This window comes from Triticum aestivum, chromosome 6B (assembly GCF_018294505.1).
Source record: "Triticum aestivum cultivar Chinese Spring chromosome 6B, IWGSC CS RefSeq v2.1, whole genome shotgun sequence".
Taxonomy (NCBI): Eukaryota; Viridiplantae; Streptophyta; class Magnoliopsida; order Poales; family Poaceae; genus Triticum; species Triticum aestivum.
In genome coordinates this window covers 31,875,919-31,901,238 of record NC_057810.1, presented here as the reverse complement: position 1 = coordinate 31,901,238, position 25,320 = coordinate 31,875,919, and the positions used below count along the sequence as shown (strand labels likewise).

The following is a 25,320-nucleotide window of genomic DNA, read 5'->3' as shown; positions in this document are numbered from 1 at the left end:
ATGTCGTCGATGATCACAAGATCAAGATGGAGAAAATGCGCTTGAAGATTAGAAAGATTAGAAAATATGCCATCGATAGTGAGGCTTGGTATCATTATGCTGTTGGATCAATTGTTACCTTAGTTGCGATCTTGATCGCATTTGTTGTTGCATTTAAATGCTTTAGCTAGAGAGTTATTTGTTTGTTGCATTTAAGTGTTGTATGAACTTTATGTATGAACTTGTATTAATTTGGTCTATTCGGTGTTGTGTAATGAAGATGAGCCGGCAATGGATGTACGATGACCGATGCTCTCCCCAGTTCGTTGAGGGCGTGCATACTTTTCTGCTTGCGGCTGAGGCAAACAAGCGGGCGGATGGTTTTATGCCTTGTCCATGTGCTGGCTGTAAGAATGGTCGCAATTACTCTACGTCAAGAACCATTCACGTCCACCTGTTTGAGTCCGGTTTCATGCCCCACTATAATGTTTGGACCAAGCACGGAGAAAGAGGGGTTATGATGGAAGACAATGAAGAAGAAGAGGACGACGACAGCTATCCTGGCCATGGGTTCCCTGAATACGATGATACAACAATGGGGGAAGAAGCTGAGCCGGTAATGCGGGAAGAAGCTGGGCCGGCAATGCGGGAAGAAGCTGAAGAAGAGGCATCAGATGAGCCCGTTGATGATCTAGGTCGGGCCATTGCCGATGCAAAGAGAAACTGCGCAAGTGATTTGGAGAAGAAGAAGTTGCAGCGCATGTTAGAGGATCACAAAAAATTGTTGTACCCGAATTGCGTAGGTGACAAGAAAAAGCTGGGCACCACACTGGAATTGCTGCAATGGAAGGCAGAGAATGGTGTATCTGACAAGGGATTTGGAAAGTTGCTGGTAATGATAAAGGATATGCTTCCAAAGGACAACGAATTGCCCGAGAGTACGTACGAAGCAAAGAAGGCTGTCTGCCCTCTAGGGTTAGAGGTGCAGAAGATACATGCATGCCCTAATGATTGCATCCTCTACCGCGGTGAGTACGAGGATTTGAACGCTTGCCCGGTATGTGGTGCATTGCGCTATAAGATCAGCCGCGATGAGCATGGTGATGTCGAGGGCGAGCGCCCCAGGAAGAAGATTCCTGCCAAGGTGATGTGGTATTCTCCTATAATACCACGGTTGAAACGTTTGTTCCAAAACAAAGAGCATGCCAAGGCGATGCGATGGCACAGAGAAGACCGTAAGAAAGACGGAAAGTTGAGAGTACCAGCTGATGGGTCGCAGTGGAGAAAAATCGAAAGAAAGTACGGGAAGGAGTTTGCAGATGACGCAAGGAGCGTATGGTTTGGTCTAAGCGCAGATGGCATTAATCCTTTTGGGGAGCAGAGCAGCAACCATAGCACCTGGCCTGTGACTCTATGTTTGTATAACCTTCCTCCTTGGTTGTGCATGAAGCGGAAGTTCATTATGATGCCAGTGCTCATCCAAGGCCCTAAGCAACCCGGCAACGACATTGATGTGTACCTAAGGCCATTAGTTGAAGAACTCTTACAACTGTGGAATGGAACAGGTGTACGTGCGTGGGATGAGCACATGGGGGAAGAATTTGACCTAAAGGCGTTGCTGTTCGTGACCATCAATGATTGGCCTGCTCTCAGTAACCTTTCAGGACAGACAAACAAGGGATACCGCGGATGCACGCACTGTTTGGATGATACCGACAGTATATATTTGAATAGTTGTATGAAGAATGTGTACCTGGGACATCGTCGATTTCTTCCGAGCAGGCATCCCGTAAGAAAGAAAGGCAAGCATTTCAAAGGTGAGGCGGATCACCGGACGAAGCCTCGCCACCGTACTGGTGCTGATGTACATGATATGGTCAAGGATTTGAAGGTGATATTTGGAAAGGGTCCTGGCGGACAACCTGTTCCAAAGGACGCTGACGGACGCGCACCCATGTGGAAGAAGAAATCTATATTTTGGGACCTGCCATATTGGAAAGACCTAGAGGTCCGCTCCGCAATCGACGTGATGCACGTGACGAAGAATCTTTGCGTGACCCTGCTTGGCTTCTTGGGCGTGTATGGGAAGACAAAAGATACACCTGAGGCACGGGAGGACCAGCAACGTATGCACGGAGAAGACGGCATATATCAGGGTCATGCAAGCTACGCTCTTACCAAAGAAGAGAAGGAAATCTTCTTTGAATGCCTGCTCAGTATTAAGGTACCGTCTGGCTTCTCGTCGAATATAAAGGGAATAATAAACATGGCAGAGAAAAAGTTCCAGAACCTAAAGTCTCATGACTGCCACGTGATTATGACGCAACTGCTTCCGGTTGCATTGAGGGGGCTTCTACCGGAAAACGTTCGATTAGCCATTGTGAAGCTATGTGCATTTCTCAATGCAATCTCTCAGAAGGTAATCGCTCCAGAAATCATACCAAGGTTACAGAATGATTTGGTGCAATGTCTTGTCAGTTTCGAGTTGGTGTTCCCACCATCCTTCTTCAACATCATGACGCACGTCCTAGTTCACCTATGCGAAGAGATTAACGTTTTGGGTCCTGTATTTCTACACAATATGTTCCCCTTTGAGAGGTTCATGGGAGTCTTAAAGAAATATGTTCATAACCGTGCTAGGCCAGAAGGAAGCATCTCCAAGGGCCATCAAAATGAGGAGGTCATTGAGTTTTGTATTGACTTTATTCCTGACCTTAAGCCGATTGGTGTTCCTGAATCGCGGCATAAGGGCAGACTGGATGGAAAAGGCACGCTAGGAGGGGAACAAATAATATGTATGGACGGACATTCTCTCACTGAAGCACACTACACAGTTCTACAGAATTCCGCCTTGGTGGCTCCGTATATGGATGAACACAAGAATTTGCTACGCTCCAAACACCCGGAGCGGTCTGATGACTGGATTACACGTGAACAAACCAGGAGTTTCGCCAGCTGGTTGCAGACACGTACCATGCATGACACCTCTATTGAAGATGACCTGTACTTGCTGTCCCAGTTACCATCTTCGAATATAATGACTTTCAAAGGGTACGAGATAAATGGTAATACATTTTACACGATCGCCCAAGATAAGAAGAGCACCAACCAAAACAGTGGTGTCCGCTTTGATGCAGAAACCAAGACGGGAAAGGAAACATATTATGGTTATATACAGGACATATGGGAACTTGACTATCGACGTGGTTTAAAGGTCCCTTTGTTTCGGTGCAAATGGGTCAATATGACACGAGGCGGGGTAACGGAAGACCCGCAGTACGGAATGACAACAGTGGATCTCAACAATCTTGCGTATGCAGACGAACCATTCGTCCTAGCCAATGATGTGGCACAGGTTTTCTATGTGAAGGACATGTCTACCAAGCCAAGAAAAAGAAAAGATAAGGAAGCGAATGCATCGTACGATGAGCCAAAGCGGCACATAGTTCTTTCTGGGAAGAGAAACATCGTGGGAGTGGATGACAAGACAGACAAGTCAGAAGATTATGAAAAGTTTGATGAAATTTCTCCATTCACAGTGAATATTGACCCGAGCATCCCGTTAAATGATGAAGATTTTCCATGGTTACGGCGCAAAGGGACACACGCGAAGAAAAAGTTTCACACCCAAAGATCTGGGATGTGATCGGCTTCACTATCATCACTTTCTTCTGTGTTTCACACCCAGAGGGGAATCTCTGTAATAGTTAGGGTAGTTATGTGTTTTGGCATTTGAAACGCGAAGAAATTTTATGTGCAAACAAATTCTTTCATGCCTTTACTGATTTTTAAAGTTAAATTATTCACAAACTAGTGATTCACACTAATTTCAAATAATTCAAAATTTAAACTATTCAAATTTGAAAACTACGGGCACTAACAGAAAGTTTGTAATTTTTTGTACCTAAAGCAAAAATATTCACAAAGAAACTCTAAATACACAAAAAAACAACACAAAAATAAATAAAGCAAAAAAAAAGCCCGCCTACTAGGCCAGAGCGGCCTGCATACGACTAGAAACCCAACCTGTTGTTGGGCCAGGATGCAGGCCCGCAAAGGCCAAGTGGGCCCAACAGGGCAGCAAAGAACACGTAGGCCCAGTAGGCCTGCTTTGGAGAGGAGCTCGAGAGAGCGATCGCACGGGGGTTTATAAACCAGTGCGGTCGCCCCTTGGCTAGCGAGGTGGGACTAAACTTGCCGCACAGCACTTGCGCCAGCGCACCCCCTTTAGTACCGGGTGGTGGCACAAACCGGTACTAAAGGGGGGCCTTTAGTACCAGTTTGTGCCACCACCCGGTACTAAAGGGGGTCGCTTCCCGCTGCTTGGGCTGGCCAAAACAGACCTTTAGTATCGGTTGGTGGCTCCAACCGGTACTAAAGGTGCCTTCTATATATACAACACTTCGAAAAATTTCATTCTCCCTCTGTTTCTTTCCTCTGTTTCTCCATTGAACTGCCCGCCCTTGATCGATCGACGCCGTCACCGACCCCGTCGCCGTCGCTGCCCCCGTCCCCGTCGCCGCCCCCGTCGCCGTCGCCGCCCCCGTCCCCGTCGCCGTCGCCGCCCCATCCCCGTCGCCGCCCTCGTCTCCGTCGCCGCCCCGGGCCCGTCGCCGTCGCGCCATCCCTGCGTCGCCAGCCCCCGCGCGTCACGCCCCGGCCCGTCGCTGCCCCCGGCCGTCGCCTCGCCGTCGCCGTCGCCCGCTGTGAGCTCTCCCCCTCTAACCCCTCTCCCTCGCCCCCGGCGGCCACCATGGGCGCCGCCCCTCCCCGAGCCCATACACACACACACAAGCATGATGAACACACACACACATACACGTATATTATATTTAATTAGTTTAGATTTTGTATGTTTAATTAGTTTAGATTTTTTAGATTATTGTTTTTTCACTAGTATATATGTATGAATGCATGTTAGATGGATATAATTAGTGTTTAATTAGTATGGAATTTTTTATATAATGTTGTTTTTCTGTTTTTAATGGATGTATAGAAATTGTTTTTTATGTTTTTAGTGTTAGATGCTTAATTAGTATGAAATAGTATATAGATTTTTGAAATAGTAGAAATGTTATAAATTTTAGTTATCAAAATCCAATCATTAAAAAAATATTATTTTTTGCGGGCATATAGCTAGTATTTGTTATCGACGATGCCCGGCCCGCATCCTCGTCGTCGACCCGTCCGCGACGACGTCCAGCCGGCCCATGTCCGGGACTGGGCTCCGCCGGGCTGGCACTGGGAGGTACTGCCTGGAGGGGCGCGCCGCTTGATGAGGAACCCGGCCCCGGGTCCCGTCGTCGACCCTGATCTCGTTTGGTGGCGTTCGCGTGGGCCAGTTCGGTGCGGAGGGACCCGGCCCCGCCGGAGGAGGTACGTCGCCGTGTCAGGGAGGAGGACGAGCACGTCCATCGCTACATGGTTGCGTTAGAGGGCGGCAGGTTCTCCAATACCTGGCAGTATCTTCAGGGATCTCACATCAGCTATGATCCTGTGAGGGTTCCTTCTCTTTGGGTGTCCACCGCCCGCGACGCAGGAACCACGAGTGTCCTAGATTCTTCTGTAGTATTCGATCTTTAATTAGCTAGCCAGTGATGTACTATTCAATATTATATATTATTCGAGACGATGTATTCGAGATTGTATCTATTATTCTAGACAAAGTATTCGAGATTATATCTATTATTCGAGACGATGTAATTTGAATACTAAATTGTTTTATATTTCTTTTGAATTAGTTAAATAAAAGCTATGGCAGACAATACCGACAGAGAGGGAGAACAGACCATGTTCGATATGATACGCGGGCCAGATGATAATCAGAATGAAGAAGATTATGACGGCTCCGAATTTCTAAACAACACCGGAGAGGGTGATATGATATTCGATCGCGACGACCGAATTGATGAAGTCATGAACTACGATTATGACGATGACGAAGAACATGTTGATCCTGAAACAACAAAGACCGGCGAGGTATATATATTTATATAAGCAGGTTTCTGGTGATCATCACATGTTTTAAATGACTTGAAGATATATTAACGAATCGATCTTTGTTCTTTCAGCCATCCGGGTCGAGCAAATCTTCAGGCAAAAGGACGAAACGAGGCCCGAACAAAAAGTTGAAGGAGGGCGTAAAGTACAATATCGAGGCAGTCAGACCTAATGGCGAACCATTAGCGCCTAAGAAGATTGCGGACAAGTTCATTCGTCAGTGCGGAGTTCTTGTGAAGGACCAACTCCCGATCTCCCTTCAAGAATGGAGAGAGCCAGCAAAAGACAAAGGACAAAAAGGCAAAGAGGACGCTGCTCCACGTCCAGATGTTACTTTTGTCGACAAGAATCAAAAAGATCTGCTTTGGGATACTCTCATGGAACATTTCACCCTACCAGATCATTTCACAGAAGCAGATGTGCAGAAAGTCAAGGACGCTGCTCTTAGGAAGATGGCGGTTGCATTCAAGAACCACAAGAATCGTGAATGGGACAAGTACGTCAAGGGAGGAAGGAAGACTCCAGTATTCGAGGGAACACTAGAGAACCAACGTGCTCATTGGGACGATTTCGTGAAATTCAAGGATTCAGAATTAGCTAAGGAACGGTCGAGAATAAACAAGAAGAATGCCGAAAAAAGGATAAGTTCCATAAGCTGGGGCCAGGTGGCTATGCGGTGGCAATGCCTAAGTGGGATAAGTCTGAGAAAGAGATGGAGGATGCAGGTGTCACTCCGGATTACTAAGAGCTGGCCCCCAGGTGCAGGACTTGGTTCTATGCGCATGGGGGGGAGTTGGACCCGAAGACAGGCAAAGTTTCGACGAAGGCATGTCTGAACGGAGCCGACGATGCGATACTTGTTGCAATAGAAGAGGCACGAACGGGGGTGTTCCAGCCCAACAGAGAGAACGACGAGCTTACGCGTGCCCTGGGAAATCCTGAACACCCGGGAAGAACACGAGGCAAGGGCGCTATTCCGTGGTATGAGGGGTTTTCAGACTGGAACAACGACTATAGAACCCGTGCGAGAAAGAAGATTGCGGAGGAGAAGAAGAGGAAGATGGAGGAGGAGCAGAGGAAGCGGGAATATGAACGCCTTCAATGCCTAGAAGCAAGTCAAGCGGAATTGGCAGTCAAATTCCAGCGGCAGCAGGAGCAGATCGACTCACTTAGCCAGCAAAGGGGGTCTCAGCAGCTGCAGCAGCTAGCGGATGTTCCAGCATTGGATAGCACCGCCCCATCCATGCAGAGAAGCAGCGTGGGTTCCGCCCCGGATGACGCAATGCTGGGTAGATACCCCGTGGATGACATCACGGAGAACACTAGCTGCGAGCTACACGTCAAAATGAAGAACATATCCATGAAGGTGGCGGACGGAGAAGCTTTTCCAGTTACCCCCAAAGCAACCTACCATTGCATCCCGATTCCAGAGGGCTATGCTCGTGTCATGGTTGACGAGGTGGTGCAGCCATATTCGGGGCTAGAGCTTGACATTCCTGGAGGTGAGGACGAGCGCTTTCTCGGAGACGCCAACCATCGTATCATCCTATGGAAAAAGGATTGCATCATCTTTCGAAGGCCACCGACACCGCGTCATCTGACTCCTCGTCGAAGTCCGCCACCGAGTCAGCAGTCTCCCGCTCCTGCAAGTCCACCAAGTCCGGCAAAGTGTCAGGCCACTCCTCCTCCAAGTCCGGCAAAGTGTCAGGCCACTCCTCCTCCTCCAAGTCCGCCACAGCGTCAGACGTCCACTCCTCCTCCAAGTCCGGCACAACCTCAGGCCACTCCTCCTCCAAGTCCGGCACATCTTCAGGCGGCCACTCCTCCTCGTCCAACTCAGCCCGTCAGCCGGCGTCTCCGCCGCCTCAGCAATCGCAGAAGAGACACCCCGCAGCTATGGTGCGTAGCGGTACGAGTCGAGGTAGTACAGGAAGTACAGGCGGAGGCAAGCGATATAAATATGGTCCAAGCCTCACGCCTCTTCCGCAGAGGTCTTATGACAGGTCCGAGGAGGAAATCGCAGCCATATCGAAGTCCGAGGTGGAAGCCCATTTTGCACCGAAACCGCCACCGCCGCCAAGGGAGAAAGTGCCTGAGGAAACGATTGACCACTTCATTCGTATGGCTCAACCACCAGCTCCCAAGCCTGTTGACACAGACTATGAGCGCCACATCAGGAAGTTAAATCGAGCACGTCTACGTAAGGAGGCGAGCTCAGGGATCGAGCAAACAAGAAGCAGCTGTCAAAAATGCGGGAAAACCATTCCCCAGCTGGGAGAACAGGCGGCGCAATCGATCCCCTCGCTTGTTGTGCCAACAACACGTGACAGTACGCGCGCCCAATATTATTGTGGGCAAACAGTTTACGTTCCTGAGGTGGGCAATGTGGTAATAACGGAGGACCATATAATGCAGGCTGAAGTTCTCAAAATCACTGTTGGACAACTCCTCGAGATCGAGCCCATGCCTGTGCTTAGAGAGGATGAAATAAAACGGAAATATGTCCGGGGCCAACCTTTGGTCGAGCCAGACAAGGTCAAGAACCTCCCAACGAGAATGTATGAATTGCATCAATGGTACATGAACATTACCAAGATTTCCGATCGATTGTCCCTCATGGTGAATGTCAAGGAGGAGCATTACTTCCATGAGAAAGCTGTGTCCGTTGAGTATTCTGAACTGTTTCAGTTATACAATCAAGACGCACTCGACAAATCTATCGTCAGTTGCTATTGTCTGTAAGTGATTTCTTTCTGTAATTTAAGTCTCAAGCTAGCTGTACTGATCCTTTTGATCAATCATTACCTGTAATTATCCTCACTATATTCTTTTCTGTGGTATTATATGCAGGATGAAGATGTATGAAATGAGAAAAGGTGGACGCTTTGGCATTGGGTTCATTGACCCAAACACCGTTAATGAATACACATGGAAATAAATCCACGTTATCAAAAGGCCGTAGAGGACAACATGCTAGAGTTCTTGAAGCGCCTCAAATACAATGAAGATATACTACTTCCTTACAACTTCCAGTGAGTCACACTGTCTTGTACTACAAATTCTCTGTTTTTGCCTACTAGCTAGCTACATGTTTTTGCTTTACATATGCCCGCTTAATTAAGACATGCAAACGTGTGTGCATGCAGATTTCACTGGGTCTTGTGTATCATTAAAGTTGACGCCGGAACAGTTGAAATACTGGACTCACTACTCAAAGAAAAAACTGACTATAACATCTTGTTTGGGATAGTCAACAGGTAATTTCAATCATTATTAACTATATATCTCGGCCTATTTAGTTCGTCATTTTTCATGATATGAACTATTTAATAACCCCTTTATTCATTTTCTTTGTCGGCGGGCAGGGCTTGGGCAAGGTTCATCAGCGTCATCGAAGGCGAATGGAAAAAAAAGCTTAAATGGTTTCGACCCAAGGTAAGTAATTAAGTAGTACTAGCTAGCTAGCTAGCTGCCATCTCTTTAATTATCATGCTTGATTAATTATTATCTGATCAAATTCCATTCTCGTAAAGGCCCTGAAGCAGGCGCAGGGGACTGATCTGTGTGCATTCTGCGTTTGCGAGAACATTCGCATGATAGCGTCCGAAAGGAGCAGATCTCAAAGACAGGAATGAGTACGCTTGTCAAAACACTATTCACAATTTTTACACCATTATCGATATCTAGTCACACAACTAATACAAATGCATATTGATCTCCTTTTTAACAGTTCACAGAGGTGCGGTAGAAGCTCCTAGAAACGGAGCGCGTAGAAGCACTTCAAGAGGAAATAACGGGAATTTTGCTCGACCAGGTCATAAATCCGAAGGGAGAATACTATTACCCGCTACCGCCTCCATCGTGCTCCGAAGGCACCAATTAGGCTAATACCACTGGCTCCGAAGGCAACATGCATATGTAGGAGAAATTGTATATAGCTATACATGTGTGTATGTGTGAATTAATTAATATGATAATTTCTAGTAGAACCAATCATGCATATATATATATATATATATATATATATATATATATATATAATCATGCATATATATATATATATATATATATATATATCATCAATGTCTCACAAATTATCATATTAATTAATTCACACATACACACATGTATAGCTATATATATATGTGCATAACGTGTACAATGTGTAGTATCGTAAAATACCAGCAAACGAAAAAGAATTAAATTGATAACACAAATTTAATTGAAAAATAAAAAATAAAACAAAAACCCACAAACATTTAGTACCGGTTGGTGTTACCAACCGGTACTACAGGGCTCCCGGCCCCCGGAACTGGCTCGTGCCACGTGGTTGGCCTTTAGCACCGGTTCGTGTTGAACCGGTACTAAAGGGGGGGGGGCTTTAGTGACCACACTTTAGTGCGGGTTGTGGAACCGGTACTAAAGGGCCTTACGAATCGGTGCTATTGCCCGGTTCTACACTAGTGTACATGGCACTATGTCAGGATCTCCCTATAAATACTAACCTCCATTGTTGTTTAGAGATCACAGTTCAAGCAGCACAGCAACCATTTCCCAAAGCTTGACAGAGGGCACGTTCCTGCCAGTATCAACACTGCTTGGTAAATTGTTTCAGTGAGGTGAAAACAAAGAGACATGGTGGCCATTCGTGTGCTGCTCCTTGCAGGTGCTCTCTTGGCCTTTGCATGCTCACAGCATGGCGTCGCCGCCTCCGACCCCAGCCTTCTCCAGGACTTCTGCGTCGCTGACAAGACGTCTCAAGGTAATGTCAATGCACACTGACTGATGTACTCTCATGGAATTGTAGTTAACCGATCACTCGTCTCTCACATCTTCGATGAATGCATCCAATCACCGCAGTGCGTGTCAATGGGCTGCCTTGCAAAGCTGCGAACGAAGTCGTCGCCGAGGACTTCTTCTTTTCTGGCATCCATCTGTCCGGCAACACGGCGAACAAGCAGGGCTCCGCGGTGACCGCCGTCAACGTCGCGCAGATTGGCGGCCTTAACACCATGGGCATCTCTGTCGTCCGCATTGACTATGCGCCAAACGGCCTCAACCCTCCTCACAGCCACCCGCGCTCCACCGAGATCTTGACCGTGCTAGAGGGTTGTCTCCACGTCGGCTTCGTCACCTCGAACCCTGACAATAGGCACTTCACCAAGGTTCTCGCCAAGGGAGACGTGTTTGTGTTCCCCAAGGGCCTCGTCCATTACCAGTTCAATAATGGGAATACTCATGCGGTGGCCATCGCGGCGCTGAGCAGCCAGAACCCCGGAGTGATCACGGTAGCCAACGTGGTGTTTGGATCGGAGCCTGCCATCTCAGATGATGTTATCACCAAGGCATTCCAGGTGGAGAAGAACACTGTAGATTGGATTCAAGCACAGTTCTAAAAAGTCTTGTGTTGCGGTGTTTGTTTGTTTGTTTGTTTAATTGTTTGTTGAAGTACTATTTTGTCTTTACCTTCATTCGGATTGCATTGCATTTTCTTTATAGTATTTTAAGTTGAGGTTATTTAATCCTCATGTGTATGTCTTTTTACCCATGTATCATTGATGTGTTGTGGTACACACCTCTATTCGTTTATTGCAAAGGTAAATTATTTGTTAAATTTGTCATTATTTTCCTTTGTTTGGTTTGGTACTTCTTATGTAAACTAATATAAGGCCGCTTAGATCACTACTAGTAAATATCTACTGCCGCTGATTCGTGTACTTTACACTGCCCACATGTAGTTGTGGGACCTCACAAATCCAAGTGCACCATGAGGTCAGCCTGGACAAGTTTGGACCGGCCGCCGGCGGTCCGGACCGGACCGGACCGAGCTTGCCTGCGGTCTGTATTTTCAGGACCGGACCGAAGTGATGCCAGCTCGGTCAAGCTTTTCCGGCTCGTTGGGACCGAGCCAACTTGTCCTTCCAGCTTCTGTTTAGTGCCTATTTAGCTGCAGTTCTGGTCTTAGTTACACACAAAGAGCGCCATGTTCACCACGGAGAGCAGCAGCAGGAACACGTAGTAGTAGTCGAGGTGCGAGTCGTTCAGGTTGTCACCGATCCAGCTCTTGCCGGCGCTCGCCCTGGTGGCCCGGTCGACGAACGTCACGAGCAGGCTGTTGAGGAAGTTCCCGACGCCGAGCCCGCTCGTGTAGAAGGTGGTTCACATGCTCTGCATCCCCTCCGGCGACTGCCCGAGCTGCCCGCGAGGCGGCGCAACACGTCGGGGTCGCCGAGCTGCATGAGGCTGCTGGCGATCTCGGCGCAAAAATGGAATCGCGAGTGGATGGTGATCGCCGGAGACACGACCGGAGGGGAGGGAGACAAACACAGAAGTTGTTCCGGCGCTCGAACACCATGGACGGTGAACTGGCATGGTCGAGAACTCGCGAACGGCTTCAGTGCACGCACGGCAGCGACGGCGAGCGGAAAAAACAGGCTATGGGGCACAGGGAGGAGAGGAAGGAAGGTGAGGGGAAGCTCCTGGACATGATGGTTCACTCAGGGGACGCCGGTGGCCACGACGACGAAGCACGGCGGCGGCGGTGAATGCGCTTTCTCGGTCCGCCGAGCGGTCCCGGTCAAAGACCGGACCGGACCGAGTGCTGAGCGGGCCTAATTTCCTGGACCGGACCGGCCAATTTTGCTAGCGGGCTGGGACCGAGCGGTCCGGTCCTTCTCGGGCCACGAGCGGGCCAAAAAGCCCGATCGCTGCGTCCACCCTGACCATGAGGTGGAGCTTCTTGCTAGAGCTAACCTTGCTGTATGCTGTTCATCATCTGTGTTGCTGAAATAGGCAAACGAATGATGCGAGGTGCAGCTGCCGCCTCCTAGGGTGCTGCATGTGACGAGAACCACAACCAATGGGAGGTTTGGGGCAGGGGCACAATGTGCGCCGGAGAGGGGCCGATAGGAGTGGCGGTAGGGGCACTGGAGGGCGGCAGTGCAACCGGAGTTGGGGAAAGTTGTGGCGGAGCAGCAGGATGGAGGACGAGCAAGCAGAACCTCAATTTCGATCTATTTCATCTAGCTGCGGTGTGCACGTTGTTGATATGATTAGCGCATGAACAGAAAGGAAATATGGAGGATGATCTAGGCAGGCGGTTGGCAAATGAATCAATGGTGTCGGAAGAGGCAAAAACGGCGTTGGCGTCGCGAATAGATCGAGGGGTCGTCGCTCCTTCACCACGATTACGAGGCATCGATCGTAGGGTTTTTTTTGGCATGGTTTTTTTTCGCGGGAGATTTGCGAGTTAACGGAGGTTGGAGGATGACGAAAAAAACCGAGGGTGGGAGAATGACAAAAAAACCCAGCGAAATTAAACCGCGGAGACTATTCATCAAGTCGTCCATTAGGAGTAGAGATGCGACGAATTTACAAATACACTTCTTCTATCCCATAATATGGGACGTTTTTTGACACTACACTGTCTTACATTATGGGAAGGAGGGAGCAGTAGTTAATCAAACAAGTAACAGGCTAATAGCACGTTCATATCGATTCAGTCATTCCCAATCACCATCTGTACCCATCTCCTCTCCTCCCCTCGATGGATCTCATAGCTTGTAGCTGCGCATGAAGTCGCGGAACGCGATGCTCCGGTACCTCGCCGGTCTGCCCTCTCCGAGGAGCTCCTTGGCGGGCCTCACCACGCAGTCCATGGTTGGCATGATGAAGGCCGCCACCGACGTCCTCCCCACGGCGACGTTGGCCACGGCCCGGTGCTCCACGCTCCGGAGCAGCCCGTTGGTGGCGATCTCCAGCTGATGGCCGAAGTTGATGACGAGCGCCTCCGGGATGGGCTCGACGTCGATCCACCCGCCGTCGTACGACACCTGGAGGCCGCACACGTACCCGGGCTGGAGCAGCACGGTGATGAGGTTCCTGTCGCAGTGCGGCGGCAGGCCGAGGGTGACGCCCGGGTCCGGGCACGCCGGGTAGTGGTTGGCGTTGAGGATCACCTCGCCGCCGCTCAGGTCGCCCTCGAAGTAGTCCGGCGGGAGCCCGATCCCCTCGCAGAGGAGGCGGAGGAGCTCCATCCCGACGCTGCGCGCGGGGACGATGAAGTCCTCGAGGGCGGGCTGGAGCGCGGCCGGCTTCTCGGGCCAGCCGGGCTTGGTGCTCTCCACGGGGTAGCAGGCGAGGCGGAGGCAGTGGCGCCAGTAGCTCTGGCCGCCGGACACGCACATGGTGCTGGAGAAGAGCCGGTTGGTTCGCTCCGTGTCCTCCGACTCCGAGTACAAGGCCACCTTGTCCGCCAGGGGAAGGCGGAAGAACTCGCCGCACGCCGTCCCCAGCTCACGCATGGTCCGCTCCGGCACCCCGTGGTTGACCACCTGGAAGAAGCCGAACTCCTTGCCGGCGCGGAGCACGGCCCGGCGGACCTCGTCGCGGCCGCCCGAGAGGTCGATGACGGGCAGCGACACGGGCGGCGCCGGCGGTAGGAGGAACCGCCCCGGGACCGTCTCGTGATCGTGAGACGCCACGCCGAGGACAGCAGCTTCTCCATCGCCACAAACCGTCACTAGCTCCGACTCAGCCCAGGTTGAGCAGAGCTGCACCTGCGATTTCCATGGCCATAAATAGATGAGCAGAGCTGCCATAAATAGATGAGCTGCATGCGCCTGGGGCTGGAAGTGGAACTGAAAGCAACGTCGCACTCCACTGAGATCGCTCCTAGCGCGCGCAGGAAACTATTGCATGGGTGAAAAAAGGCGGCAGCTCGCACGTTAAATTTGACGCACAGCGCCCGGCGCGTCTATAAAATTACAGCGCCCTCTGCAGCTCTCTCGTCGCTCCCTTTACCGCATTCTTTCCTCGCCGCCGACACGCCACCACCGCGCTACCATGCCGCCTCGTCGCCGGGGAGCTTCGGGCTACTGCGGCGTTCGTGTGCGTTCGTCCGGCACCTACTCCGCCGAGATTCGGTCGGGCGGCGTGCGCCTCGGTCTTGGAACCTTCGACATCGCCCAGGTTGGCGCCCGCACGTACGACGCTGCGGCGTGGCGCCATCGGCGGTCCCGTTGGGACATGAACTTCACGGACGTGGCGACGCGGGAGCGGGCATAGGAGTTGGCGCCTCCCCCGCGGCTTATCACCGACGAGGATCGTAGCGAGAACCGAAGGTGGGAGCGCCGTCTCAGCCTGGCCGAGATAGACGAGGAAGCCATGGCGCTGTGGCGCCAACGTTTCCCGCAAGACATCATCAACGAGGAACAATTTTTTGCCGAGAGGAGGGCGGAGAGGGAGGAGAGGAGGGAGGAGCGAGCCGCCTATCACGAGGACAAGCGAACGCGGAAAGGCGGTCGCTAAATTCAACATCGCGCTAGGAGATGCGTCGTCCTGGGTCTCCAGCGACAAGCGGTTCGTTGACGCCTACGCTCAGACGTCGGAGGAGGACATCACCGAGGCAGAGTCCGAGTCGGAGAATGACGAGTAGTAGTAGTTTTTCGTTTTATCTATCTATCGTAGGAGAAGACTATGAACTATCTATGCACTATTTTGTATCGTAGAAGCAGGCTATGTGACGAACTATCTCACATTTGTACTATCGGAACCAAATGTGTATCGAATCGTCGTTCACATAGTATGCGCCAAGGGAAAAAAAGATGAAATATAGTGCGCCTTCTGGAGCGGCTCGGGCGTGTTTTATTACGGCGGTCGCTGGAGCCAGCGCACCGCCGCGCGCGAAAGCTGGCTCACCCGGCGATGTATTCTGATTTTTAACGTGCCACGCGTTAGACGGCTGTTGGAGATGCTCTCAGTCAGAAACCCAAGCACCAGCTGTGAATCAGCAAAGAGGTGGGTTGCGGATTCGAGGCCAATTCTGCAGAGGGGGCAGACCGGGTCATGGGGCATTTGAAAGAAGGAGCGGATTCGAGCCCAATTCTGCAGAGGGGGCGGAACGGATGGATGGATGTGTCATGTCGCGTATATCTTGGTGTCGGTGCAACGCCACGCAACGCAACTTGCACACGATTGCTCTGTCTCCTCCGTGTCGGTCGTCCAAGTAAACCATATATACAAAATGCTCACTTCAGGTCCATGACGTTGCTACGAGTAGAATTATTGCTGCAAACAGAGAAATGTACCCCCCGCAAAAAAAGAAAGAGAGAAATGTAGCTACAAAATCGACTCATAAACATCCTCGTAGAAGAGAGAGTCCACAAATTATTTGTACCTGTCTCAAACAATTGTTCCAATTCAAAAAAGTGGGTGAGGCCTTGTGGTGGGTCCTTGTGGCGGCGGATCTTGGGAACCCTCTCCCGGGGATGTTACAGGACGCGCGTGGCGGCTGGAGCTTCCTTTGGCGTCGATGACGCTGGATGCGGGATCGCGGGGCGGCTATTGACGTTGCGTGGGCGACGATAGCTGCTGGCACGACGGTGGGTGCTCCCTGTACTGCTCGGAATCGGGGCGGCTGACCCTCTTCATCGACGGCGGCAGACTCCAGGGTTGTGTGGGTGACTCGGAGTCTGGATCTCGAGGTGGCGACGGCCTTTCTGAGGCTGATGGCGGTATGGGACGTCCCCTTCATCAACAGATCAGATTTGATGCGGCTCGGCAGGTGACACATGCGTCTCTTTCGGAGTTGTCGTGTAGTGCATGTCGCCGACAGGTGAAGGCATCTGTGGATGCGCTACCGGCAGATGCTACGCACGACGTCTTATACGAAGACGTCAAATCATGTCTGCTACCGGCAGGTGATGCACGGTGGCTCTGGCGGAGGTGCCATGTTTAGCCTGTTGTTCTTGGATCGAAGGTTGTGCGACAGTTGCGGGAGGCAGGTGGTATGCGGCGTCTTTGTCTTCCGTTGTCTTCTCCAGAGGTATCCGGCTTTCGAGGAGTCGTTAGACAGATATGGGTAGATGGTACAGACGGCTTCAACGACGAGTTTATGCACTCTGGTGGAAACACATGATCTCTGATCGGGCTATGTTGACGCGCGGCTGCGTCGTGTCTTTGCTAAAGGTGGTGGATTGAAGCTTGGCTTTGGGGATCAGAATCCGGAGGTTAACCTTGTGGTGGACTGTCATCATCGGCGTACGTGCGGCGATTCCTTCTTGAAGGTGTAGCCTGTGAGTTGTGTATTTTTCGTTTCTGATATCTCTTGTAACATAGGGTTAGTGGCTATCTGAGGGAGTTACCGTCGCGAGGTATACGGCCTTAGGGTTTGTTTTTCGCTTTATCTTCTGGTTGAGATCGTTCGGCTGCTGGATTTTGCTTTATTAATAATATATGGCTGCATGCATCGTTCTGATTCTGATGCAGAAGCCCGGGTTATCCTCCTCCAAAAAAACAAAAAAGTGGGTGAGGCATGGTTTCCATTCACACAGAAAAAAATGCACATTTTTACTAGATTCTTTTGATTTTACTGTTCATCGGGGTGCATTTGACTTCAGATTCATGGACTTTCGTACTCTCTTCTACTTCTTTGCTCATTGAGAGTCGTGGTCAGTTTCCTTAACCACCACTTACATGCAAAGACAAATCAACATCTTTCACACTACCCTCCCCTTCATTTCCTATCTTTTCGTCCGCCCTTTATCTAACAAATTGCCATTACTTCAAAAATCTGTGATCTGAACTTACAACTGTTTTTGGGCACCTTTTTAAACTTTAGGAAATCTATGTAATAGTCATCACATATCGCGAGAAAATGATAGTATATTATATGCCTGATATCCAAATGAACTAAATGGATGGAAGAGATGGCGGAGTATTAAGTAAATGAGTACAAAGCTAATAAGTGCAATCATGTGGAAAAAATCATACATGTATTGAACAATGATTATTTTTCAGAAATGATAAAAATCCGAACTTCAGATTTTTGACCATGGCAAATTAAACATTTTGAAGGCACTTTTAGTTGATGTGAGGATGGCAAGTTTAGTTCGCGTGGATGACAATTTCCTGACAAAAAAACTGGCGAGGGATTTCCATGCTTGCCAACTAAACTTACCATGGTCAACAAATATAAATTGCCACAAAAAAAGTTCGATTTCCCGTGGTCAAATCCCAAATGTTCGGGACTTATTGGTGTCCTCATTTTTTGTCGGCCTACCCCTTCGTCTCTCCTCCCAAGCGAGCATGCGACGAGGGTTCCTGCCTCCTGTCGGCGGCCCGCCAATGTTCCTCGTCTCGGGGCCGCATTGGTCCCGACCCTTGGCGCCGACAGGGCTCCGTTTTTAGATGTTTCATTGAGTTTTGTTAGGATTTGTGTTATGTTCGAGGAGGCGAGACGACAACGGCTCCCTGAAGAAGGAATAAGGTACTCCCTGCCTAGAGCCCATCCAGGTGATGTGTTTAGCATAATCGAAGGGCATGTGGAGGTATGTCTTTGGTGGATCTCGCTGGATTTAGTTAGTGGTTGTCTTTGGTGGATCTGATCGGATCCGCCCTTCGTTTTGTCTATGTTTGTGTGTCTTCAGGTTGGATCCTTCCAATCAACGCTTCTCTTCATCAGTGACGGTTGTTGTTCTGATGTGTTAGTCCTATGTGGTGTTAAGTCTTATCACGACAATTTTCTGACTGTCTATTACAACAAGTTTGGCCTGGCTCCAGCGATGTGAGGGCCGATGATGGCAGTGCATCTTCAGCTCACTTCAGTGCTTGTAGTCGTCGTCAGGTGGTCTACGCATCTGGATGTAATATTTATTATTTTCGGTGTTTGTCGTACTGTCATGATTGAAAATGAATAGATTGGAAGTTTTTCCAAAAAGATTCTTTTTTTAAACCCATCACAATTTTCAGACAAGGCAAACACCATCTTCTCTCTCTCTCTCATGACTGGTCAACCACGCTATCTCTCTCTCTCTCTCTCTCTTGGATGATAGCAATCTATGGGAAGTTGATCTTGATAATTTTGTCTCTGAGTTGAAAGTGTTGCAGGTAACTTTGCCAGATGGTTTGATGTCGGAACTTGAGATTCTTGAGTTTGTTATGGCTGTAGGTTGCTATCCAAATGTCTCTGTTTCCTATTGGATCCTCTTAACAATGCCTGTGAGTGTAGCCTCAGCTGAAAGAAATTTCTCTAAACTGCAACTACTGAAAAATTATTTGAGGTCAACTATGTTGCAAGATAGATTGAATGACTTGGCTATGTGCTGCATTGAGAAGGATATCTTGGACAATGTTGATCTTGATATTGCCCTTTTAATGACTTTGCATCAAGGAACGTCTGAAAAAACTTTTTCTGAAGCAGTGAAGTATTATTGTTGTAGATGGAGTCAGTCGAATTTGGTTCTTATTTGAGGTAATCATGTCATGTTAGTTCATTTTTGCTATCTTTTTATTACTTCTTTGGTAATATGGCATTGTCCAACAATTATTATAGTCAAATCTCAAACTAAAGGTGTGTGGTTGAAAGTTTAGTCTTAATATCATTCAAATGAAGTTACACACAAAATATGTTTACATATCACGCACACGCATACATATATGGTCTTAGGACATAGGGGCCCATATCGTCGAGTTCGCCTAGGGCCTCCCGAAACCTAGGGCCGGCCATGTGTCGCGTGCTGCCACCTCACCGCCCCACCATTTGGTCGCCACTTCCGCCGCTCGTTGCGCCAGCCCCCGAACAGCAGCGCATTGCCAGATCTTGCTTTACTGACGACTCGAGGGGACGGATGAAACCCTGGATCCAGCATCAGCCAAAGGAGCTCTCCGCGCCTACATTGCTACTAGCGACTGGAAGAGGTGGGTCTGTAAGGTATAAGCTTGATTGTGATGCCATTTGCGAATCATACCTTGCTTCTTGTTCTGAAATACAAATCATACCTTACTTCCAAGCAGGGAGTGTTTTATCTTTGCACGGTTTTCTAATGTTTTGCTGCAGCAGAAGCAAGAGAGGAAAGGATCCAAAGGCCAAGGTCCCGCACCTACAACTTTCTCTTTTCGTCATGGCAGATTTTGTCTATTTAGTTTGTGCTAAGAAAGACATTAGCTGGCCTTGCTTTATCTTTTCTGTGGGCTTTAATACTTTGTTTGGCACATAACAAAATCTAGGGATGGTCACCCACCTAATTACGGATAGAGTAAGCAGGGTCAGTGAATGCCTTTTCCTTCAGAGACAAAAAGGCTGCTGTGGGTCGTTGTTTAGGGTAGGGGCAGGGCAAGGAACCTGGTTCCTCAACTTCCTTTGACATATAATATGTAGCCCCTGGAGACCAAGTTTTTGATGGATCAAAACATCCAAAGGTCTGCCCGGTCTTCTGTTTCGTAGATGCATAGCCAGCCAATTAGAACTGGAGTCCCTCTGCATATACAGGGAGTAAATCTCGCTCGTGTCTCGTGCGGTTAAGGTTAGTTTCTCTTACATGCTTAAGATCTACATAGACTGCAAATTAGGTGCTCCACCGAACCAAAAAATGATGTTCCCTGTCTTATATTCGAATTTTAAAATGTGTCAGTAGTAGCTTGTGCATGTATAATAATAATAATAACTTTTTTGCGGCGTGCATGTATAATAAATATTGAGAGGGCAATACCTGTATGTTTTTTTCCTTCTGAAATTTCGTATTGGGAAAACTGTATTATCAATGGAGCATTTCTCTGAAGCATTGTAGATAATCTTTTTTAGCTTAGACATCAATTTTTCCTAAAATGTAGGCAAATTTTAACATGCTCCCTCTTACCCCCAGAGGGAGCATGTTAAAACTGCTCTAAAATGTATGTAGTAGGTTATAGTGCTGGAACCATCGCGTGTCTTTTTTTCCTCACTTGTGTTCACTCACTGAATTAGACAGGTGGTTTTCGTAGTTTATTTGGCGCCCAGAGGTTACAACAGTGCATATTATGTCAAATGTATCATTTGGTTGGTCTAGCCTACCACAAGAATATTATATAGAGTGCGCTCATGTCAAAACAGGCTCGCGCCCCTCTTTATATTATATAGGTAAAGCAACAACCAAGGTACAAGGCTGAACAATATATACATGGTACCGAGGAGGCCCTCTTACAAGCAGATCCCGGGATAACCAGACATCATAAACACACACGATTACATTGCCGAGAAAGAAAACAATTAAGCTAAAATACAACACCATGACACACCCTAGGTCACCTAAGCTCCACAAGGAGGGGGAACGACGCTAAGCATCGCCGGTGCAGAGCCTGATAACGGACTAATGTCTTCACCTGGACCTATGCCACCGAGAGGAAAACCACGACGACGTCTTCATGTAATCAGCTCAGACAACGCCATGTCCGCAGCCTAAAGCATAGATTCGATACTTACAGAGCTCTGCCTCGGCTCCACAAGCAGAGCTCTGTAAGACTGTAACCGTAGTCCAACTTAAAGGCCACCACCAACCGACCAGTGCCCCGCCTACACGCCCGTGAGAAGAGACCGCCGGACACCACCGCCATCATCATCCGCTGCCCCCAACCCTCACCTCAGGAACCCGTTGGGCGCCAGATCCACCACCACCATAGCTCACCCCTACATGAACCTCCATCAACCATGCCGCCCAAAGCGCTGCCCACTGCACCTGCATGCGCCTATCAGCACACCCGCGCATTGTTCCGCCAAGGCTCCCAGCGCCTGCCCCACGTCATAGCCCCAGGAGGCAGACCTGCGCCAGCCCCTACACGCAGGGAACGAGGGAGCCCCGCTGGCTCCGGTGGAGCTTTGCCTGGCCGAGTTCTCTGGCGGCGGCGGTATAGGGTTTCCTCCCCGCCAGCGCGGGAGGTCAATGCGGTAGGAAGAGGAGGAGGACACCGTCGTGTTGCTGGACCTTCTGCATCTTATCTCAGAGTGCATCGATATACTATGTACTTATGCAAAGATGCTCAAGTGTGTGAACTACGTAGACAAATTCGTAGAAAAATCAAGGAAGTAGAAAATCATAGATACATGTACATATATTCGACGTTTTACTGTGTTGCGTATCATTGTAAGATTTTCTTTGTCATTGTGTGTACTTTTTCAAGGAGTTTGCGTATCTTTAACTAATTTATTTTTGGTATATATGATGATTGCCATGTGGATTTCAGTGGTCGCTGATGGCTGGAGTGGTGCGCCTGTGGAATGATTGGGAGGTCCAAGTCCTAGTGCTTTTTAGCTTTGTGTTGCAAGTGTTCTTGCTCATGTTTGCTAGAACGCGACGGCGGAACATCTCCATCGTCCCAAGGACCCTGCTCTGGCTAGCATACCTGCTGGCTGACTCCATAGAGATATACATCCTTGGCCACATGTCCTTCTGTAGTAAGTCCCATGAGTACCAACAGCTTGCGGCGTTCTGGACGCCGTTCCTGTTGGTGCATCTCGGTGGCCAGGACACTGTCACTGCCTATGCCATGGAAGACAACCATCTATGGCCACGCCACCTACTCTCTCTGGTTGTGCAGGCCTTTGGAGTAGCTTATGTCTTGTACAAGTATACGGCAGGCAGCTGGACCATGGTCACAGGCGGGGTGTTGATATTTGTCGCTGGTATTCTCAAGTATGGGGAGAGAGTATGGGCGCTTAAGTCAGCTAACCTGGAGAACATCAGTAACCTCCTTGAAAGTAGGAAGTTTAGAGAGGCTCAACAACAAGATCAAATAGCGCCTTACCGCCCGCATGAATTGTGGGACCAGGCAGAGGGGTTGGGTTTTGAAGAGGTTCTACAGGGAGCTCATGACCTGCTCCCCATTTGCATGGGTCAGTTCATGGATTATAAGTTCTGGCCGTCCCCATTCCAGAGTAAAGCCATAAGGGTAGTAGTTGATAAGGGATGTGCGTGTGAGTTGATTGAGATGCAGCTGTCTTTGATGCATGATGTTTTGTACACCAAGGCAACCGTGATCCACACATGGCGGGGATGCTTCATCCGTGTTGTTTCATTGGTTGCCATCATCACCACATTCTTCCTCTTTCGATCCAGCAATGGTACAAATGATTTCGGAAGAGTTGATGTCATCGTCACGTACATCTTACTGGGTGGGGCTTTCCTCCTAGAGACAGCATCAGTGTTGAGGGCGATTGGATCAACATGGATGTGTGCATTGTTGCGTGCTGGAAGATGGGATTGGCTCCATAGCATAATCATATCTGCTCGGCGGCATGTCAAGGCAGCAGAAAGAAGTAGAAGATGGTTAGGTTCCATTGGACAGTACAAGTTAATGCTGCTGGAGGTGGATGGGTCAACCGTTCAAGTTACGATTGGACTCGAGCAGCGTAATTTGTTTGTGTGCGGGGACTTGTGGAAGAAGATGCACCCTTCCTTAACTGTGATTTCAGATGCTACTAAGAAGTTGGTGCTAAAAGAGATTCAAAGAATGGTGGAGGCGTGTGCAGGTAAAGAGGAAATCATGATGAGTTACAGTGGCCAGTGCGCGTTGAATCCATGGCATGGATTCTTTGAGGATCCCACCTTGAACACGGGCATTGATTTTGATAATAAAATCTTTACCTGGCATTTTGCCACGGAAATTTTCATCTATACCTGGCATGCAGGTCCCCTTGTGGAGGCAATCAGGGAGCTGTCTAACTACATGTTATTCCTCCTTGTTGAACGGCCTTACATGCTTCCCAGCCCTGTTCGGCCAGGATTGTATGCCACTGCTGAAGTAGGATATGTGGGATTGGGTAAGCCAGGTGCGAAGAATCTCATTGAACGCATCCAAAGAAAGGAGCTTGGCTCTGGAGCTCCGCCTGCCTTAGCCCATGGAGCAGAGCTTGCCAGAAGGCTGCTAGATATGGAGGAGCGGGGCGTGCCGGAGGTGCTGAAGGTGGTACTTGGGGTGTGGGTGGAGATGTTGTGCTATGCGTCCCACCACTGCAGCAGGGATTCCCACGCCAGGCAGCTCAACAGCGGCGGTGAGTTCATTACCGTCGTGTGGCTTCTATCAACTGCCATGTTCAATCGCATGTACTGTGGCGAACCATGGTTTAAGGAGGACGTGGATAAATACTTCAGTCCACTATTCGAGACTATTCTTCTGTAGTATTCGATCTTTAATTAGCTAGCCAGTGATGTACTATTCAATATTATATATTATTCGAGACGATGTATTCAAGATTGTATCTATTATTCTAGACGAAGTATTCGAGATTATATCTATTATTCGAGACGATGTAATATGAATACTAAATTGTTTTATATTTCTTTTGAATTAGTTAAATAAAAGCTATGGCAGACAATATCGACAGAGAGGGAGAACAGACCATGTTCGATATGATACGCGGGCCAGATGATAATCAGAATGAAGAAGATTATGACGGCTCCGAATTTCTAAACAACACCGGAGAGGGTGATATGATATTCGATCGCGACGACCGAATTAATGAAGTCATGAACTACGATTATGACGATGACGAAGAACATGTTGATCCTGAAACAACAAACACCGGCGAGGTATATATATTTATATAAGCAGGTTTCTGGTGATCATCACATGTTTTAAATAACTTGAAGATATATTAACGAATCGATCTTTGTTCTTTCAGCCATCCGGATCGAGCAAATCTTCAGGCAAAAGGACGAAACGAGGCCCGAACAAAAAGTTGAAGGAGGGCGTAAAGTACAATATCGAGGCAGTCAGACCTAATGGCGAACCATTAGCGCCTAAGAAGATTGCAGACAAGTTCATTCGTCAGTGCGGAGTTCTTGTGAAGGACCAACTCCCGATCTCCCTTCAAGAATGGAGAGAGCCAGCAAAAGAAAAAGGACAAAAAGGCAAAGAGGACGCTGCTCCACGTCCAGATGTTACTTTTGTCGACAAGAATCAAAAAGATCTGCTTTGTGATACTCTCATGGAACATTTCACCCTACCAGATCATTTCACAGAAGCAGATGTGCAGAAAGTCAAGGACGCTGCTCTTAGGAAGATGGCGGTTGCATTCAAGAACCACAAGAATCGTGAATGGGACAAGTACGTCAAGGGAGGAAGGAAGACTCCAGTATTCGAGGGAACACTAGAGAACCAACGTGCTCATTGGGACGATTTCGTGAAATTCAAGGATTCGGAATTAGCTAAGGAACGGTCGAGAATAAATAAGAAGAATGCCGAAAAAAAGGATAAGTTCCATAAGCTGGGGCCAGGTGGCTATGCGGTGGCAATGCCTAAGTGGGATAAGTCTGAGAAAGAGATGGAGAATGGAGGTGTCACTCCGGATACTAAGAGCTGGCCCCCAGGTGCAGGACTTGGTTCTATGCGCATGGGGGGGAGTTGGACCCGAAGACAGGCAAAGTTTCGATGAAGGCATGTCTGAACGGAGCCGACGATGCGATACTTGTTGCAATAGAAGAGGCACGATCGGGGGTGTTCCAGCCCAACAGAGAGAACGACGAGCTTACGCGTGCCCTGGGAAATCCTGAACACCGGGAAGAACATGAGGCAAGGGCGCTATTCCGT

The 25,320-nt window shown here is 48.9% G+C and overlaps 2 protein-coding genes across 2 annotated transcripts; one reads left to right on the top strand and one right to left on the bottom strand.

Moving 5' to 3' along the window:
- The first annotated feature begins 10,614 nt into the window (after positions 1–10,614).
- Positions 10,615–11,375, top strand: LOC123133292 (putative germin-like protein 2-2). The gene is made up of 2 exons (XM_044552803.1): positions 10,615–10,741; positions 10,840–11,375. The coding sequence occupies exons 1-2, from the start codon at positions 10,615–10,617 to the stop codon at positions 11,373–11,375; spliced, it is 663 nt and encodes a 220-aa protein (XP_044408738.1).
- A 1,919-nt stretch (positions 11,376–13,294) lies between these two features.
- Positions 13,295–14,614, bottom strand: LOC123133291 (2'-deoxymugineic-acid 2'-dioxygenase-like). Its single transcript, XM_044552802.1, has one exon. The coding sequence runs from the start codon at positions 14,577–14,579 to the stop codon at positions 13,533–13,535; it is 1,047 nt and encodes a 348-aa protein (XP_044408737.1). The 5' UTR covers positions 14,580–14,614; the 3' UTR covers positions 13,295–13,532.
- Positions 14,615–25,320: the final 10,706 nt, after the last annotated feature.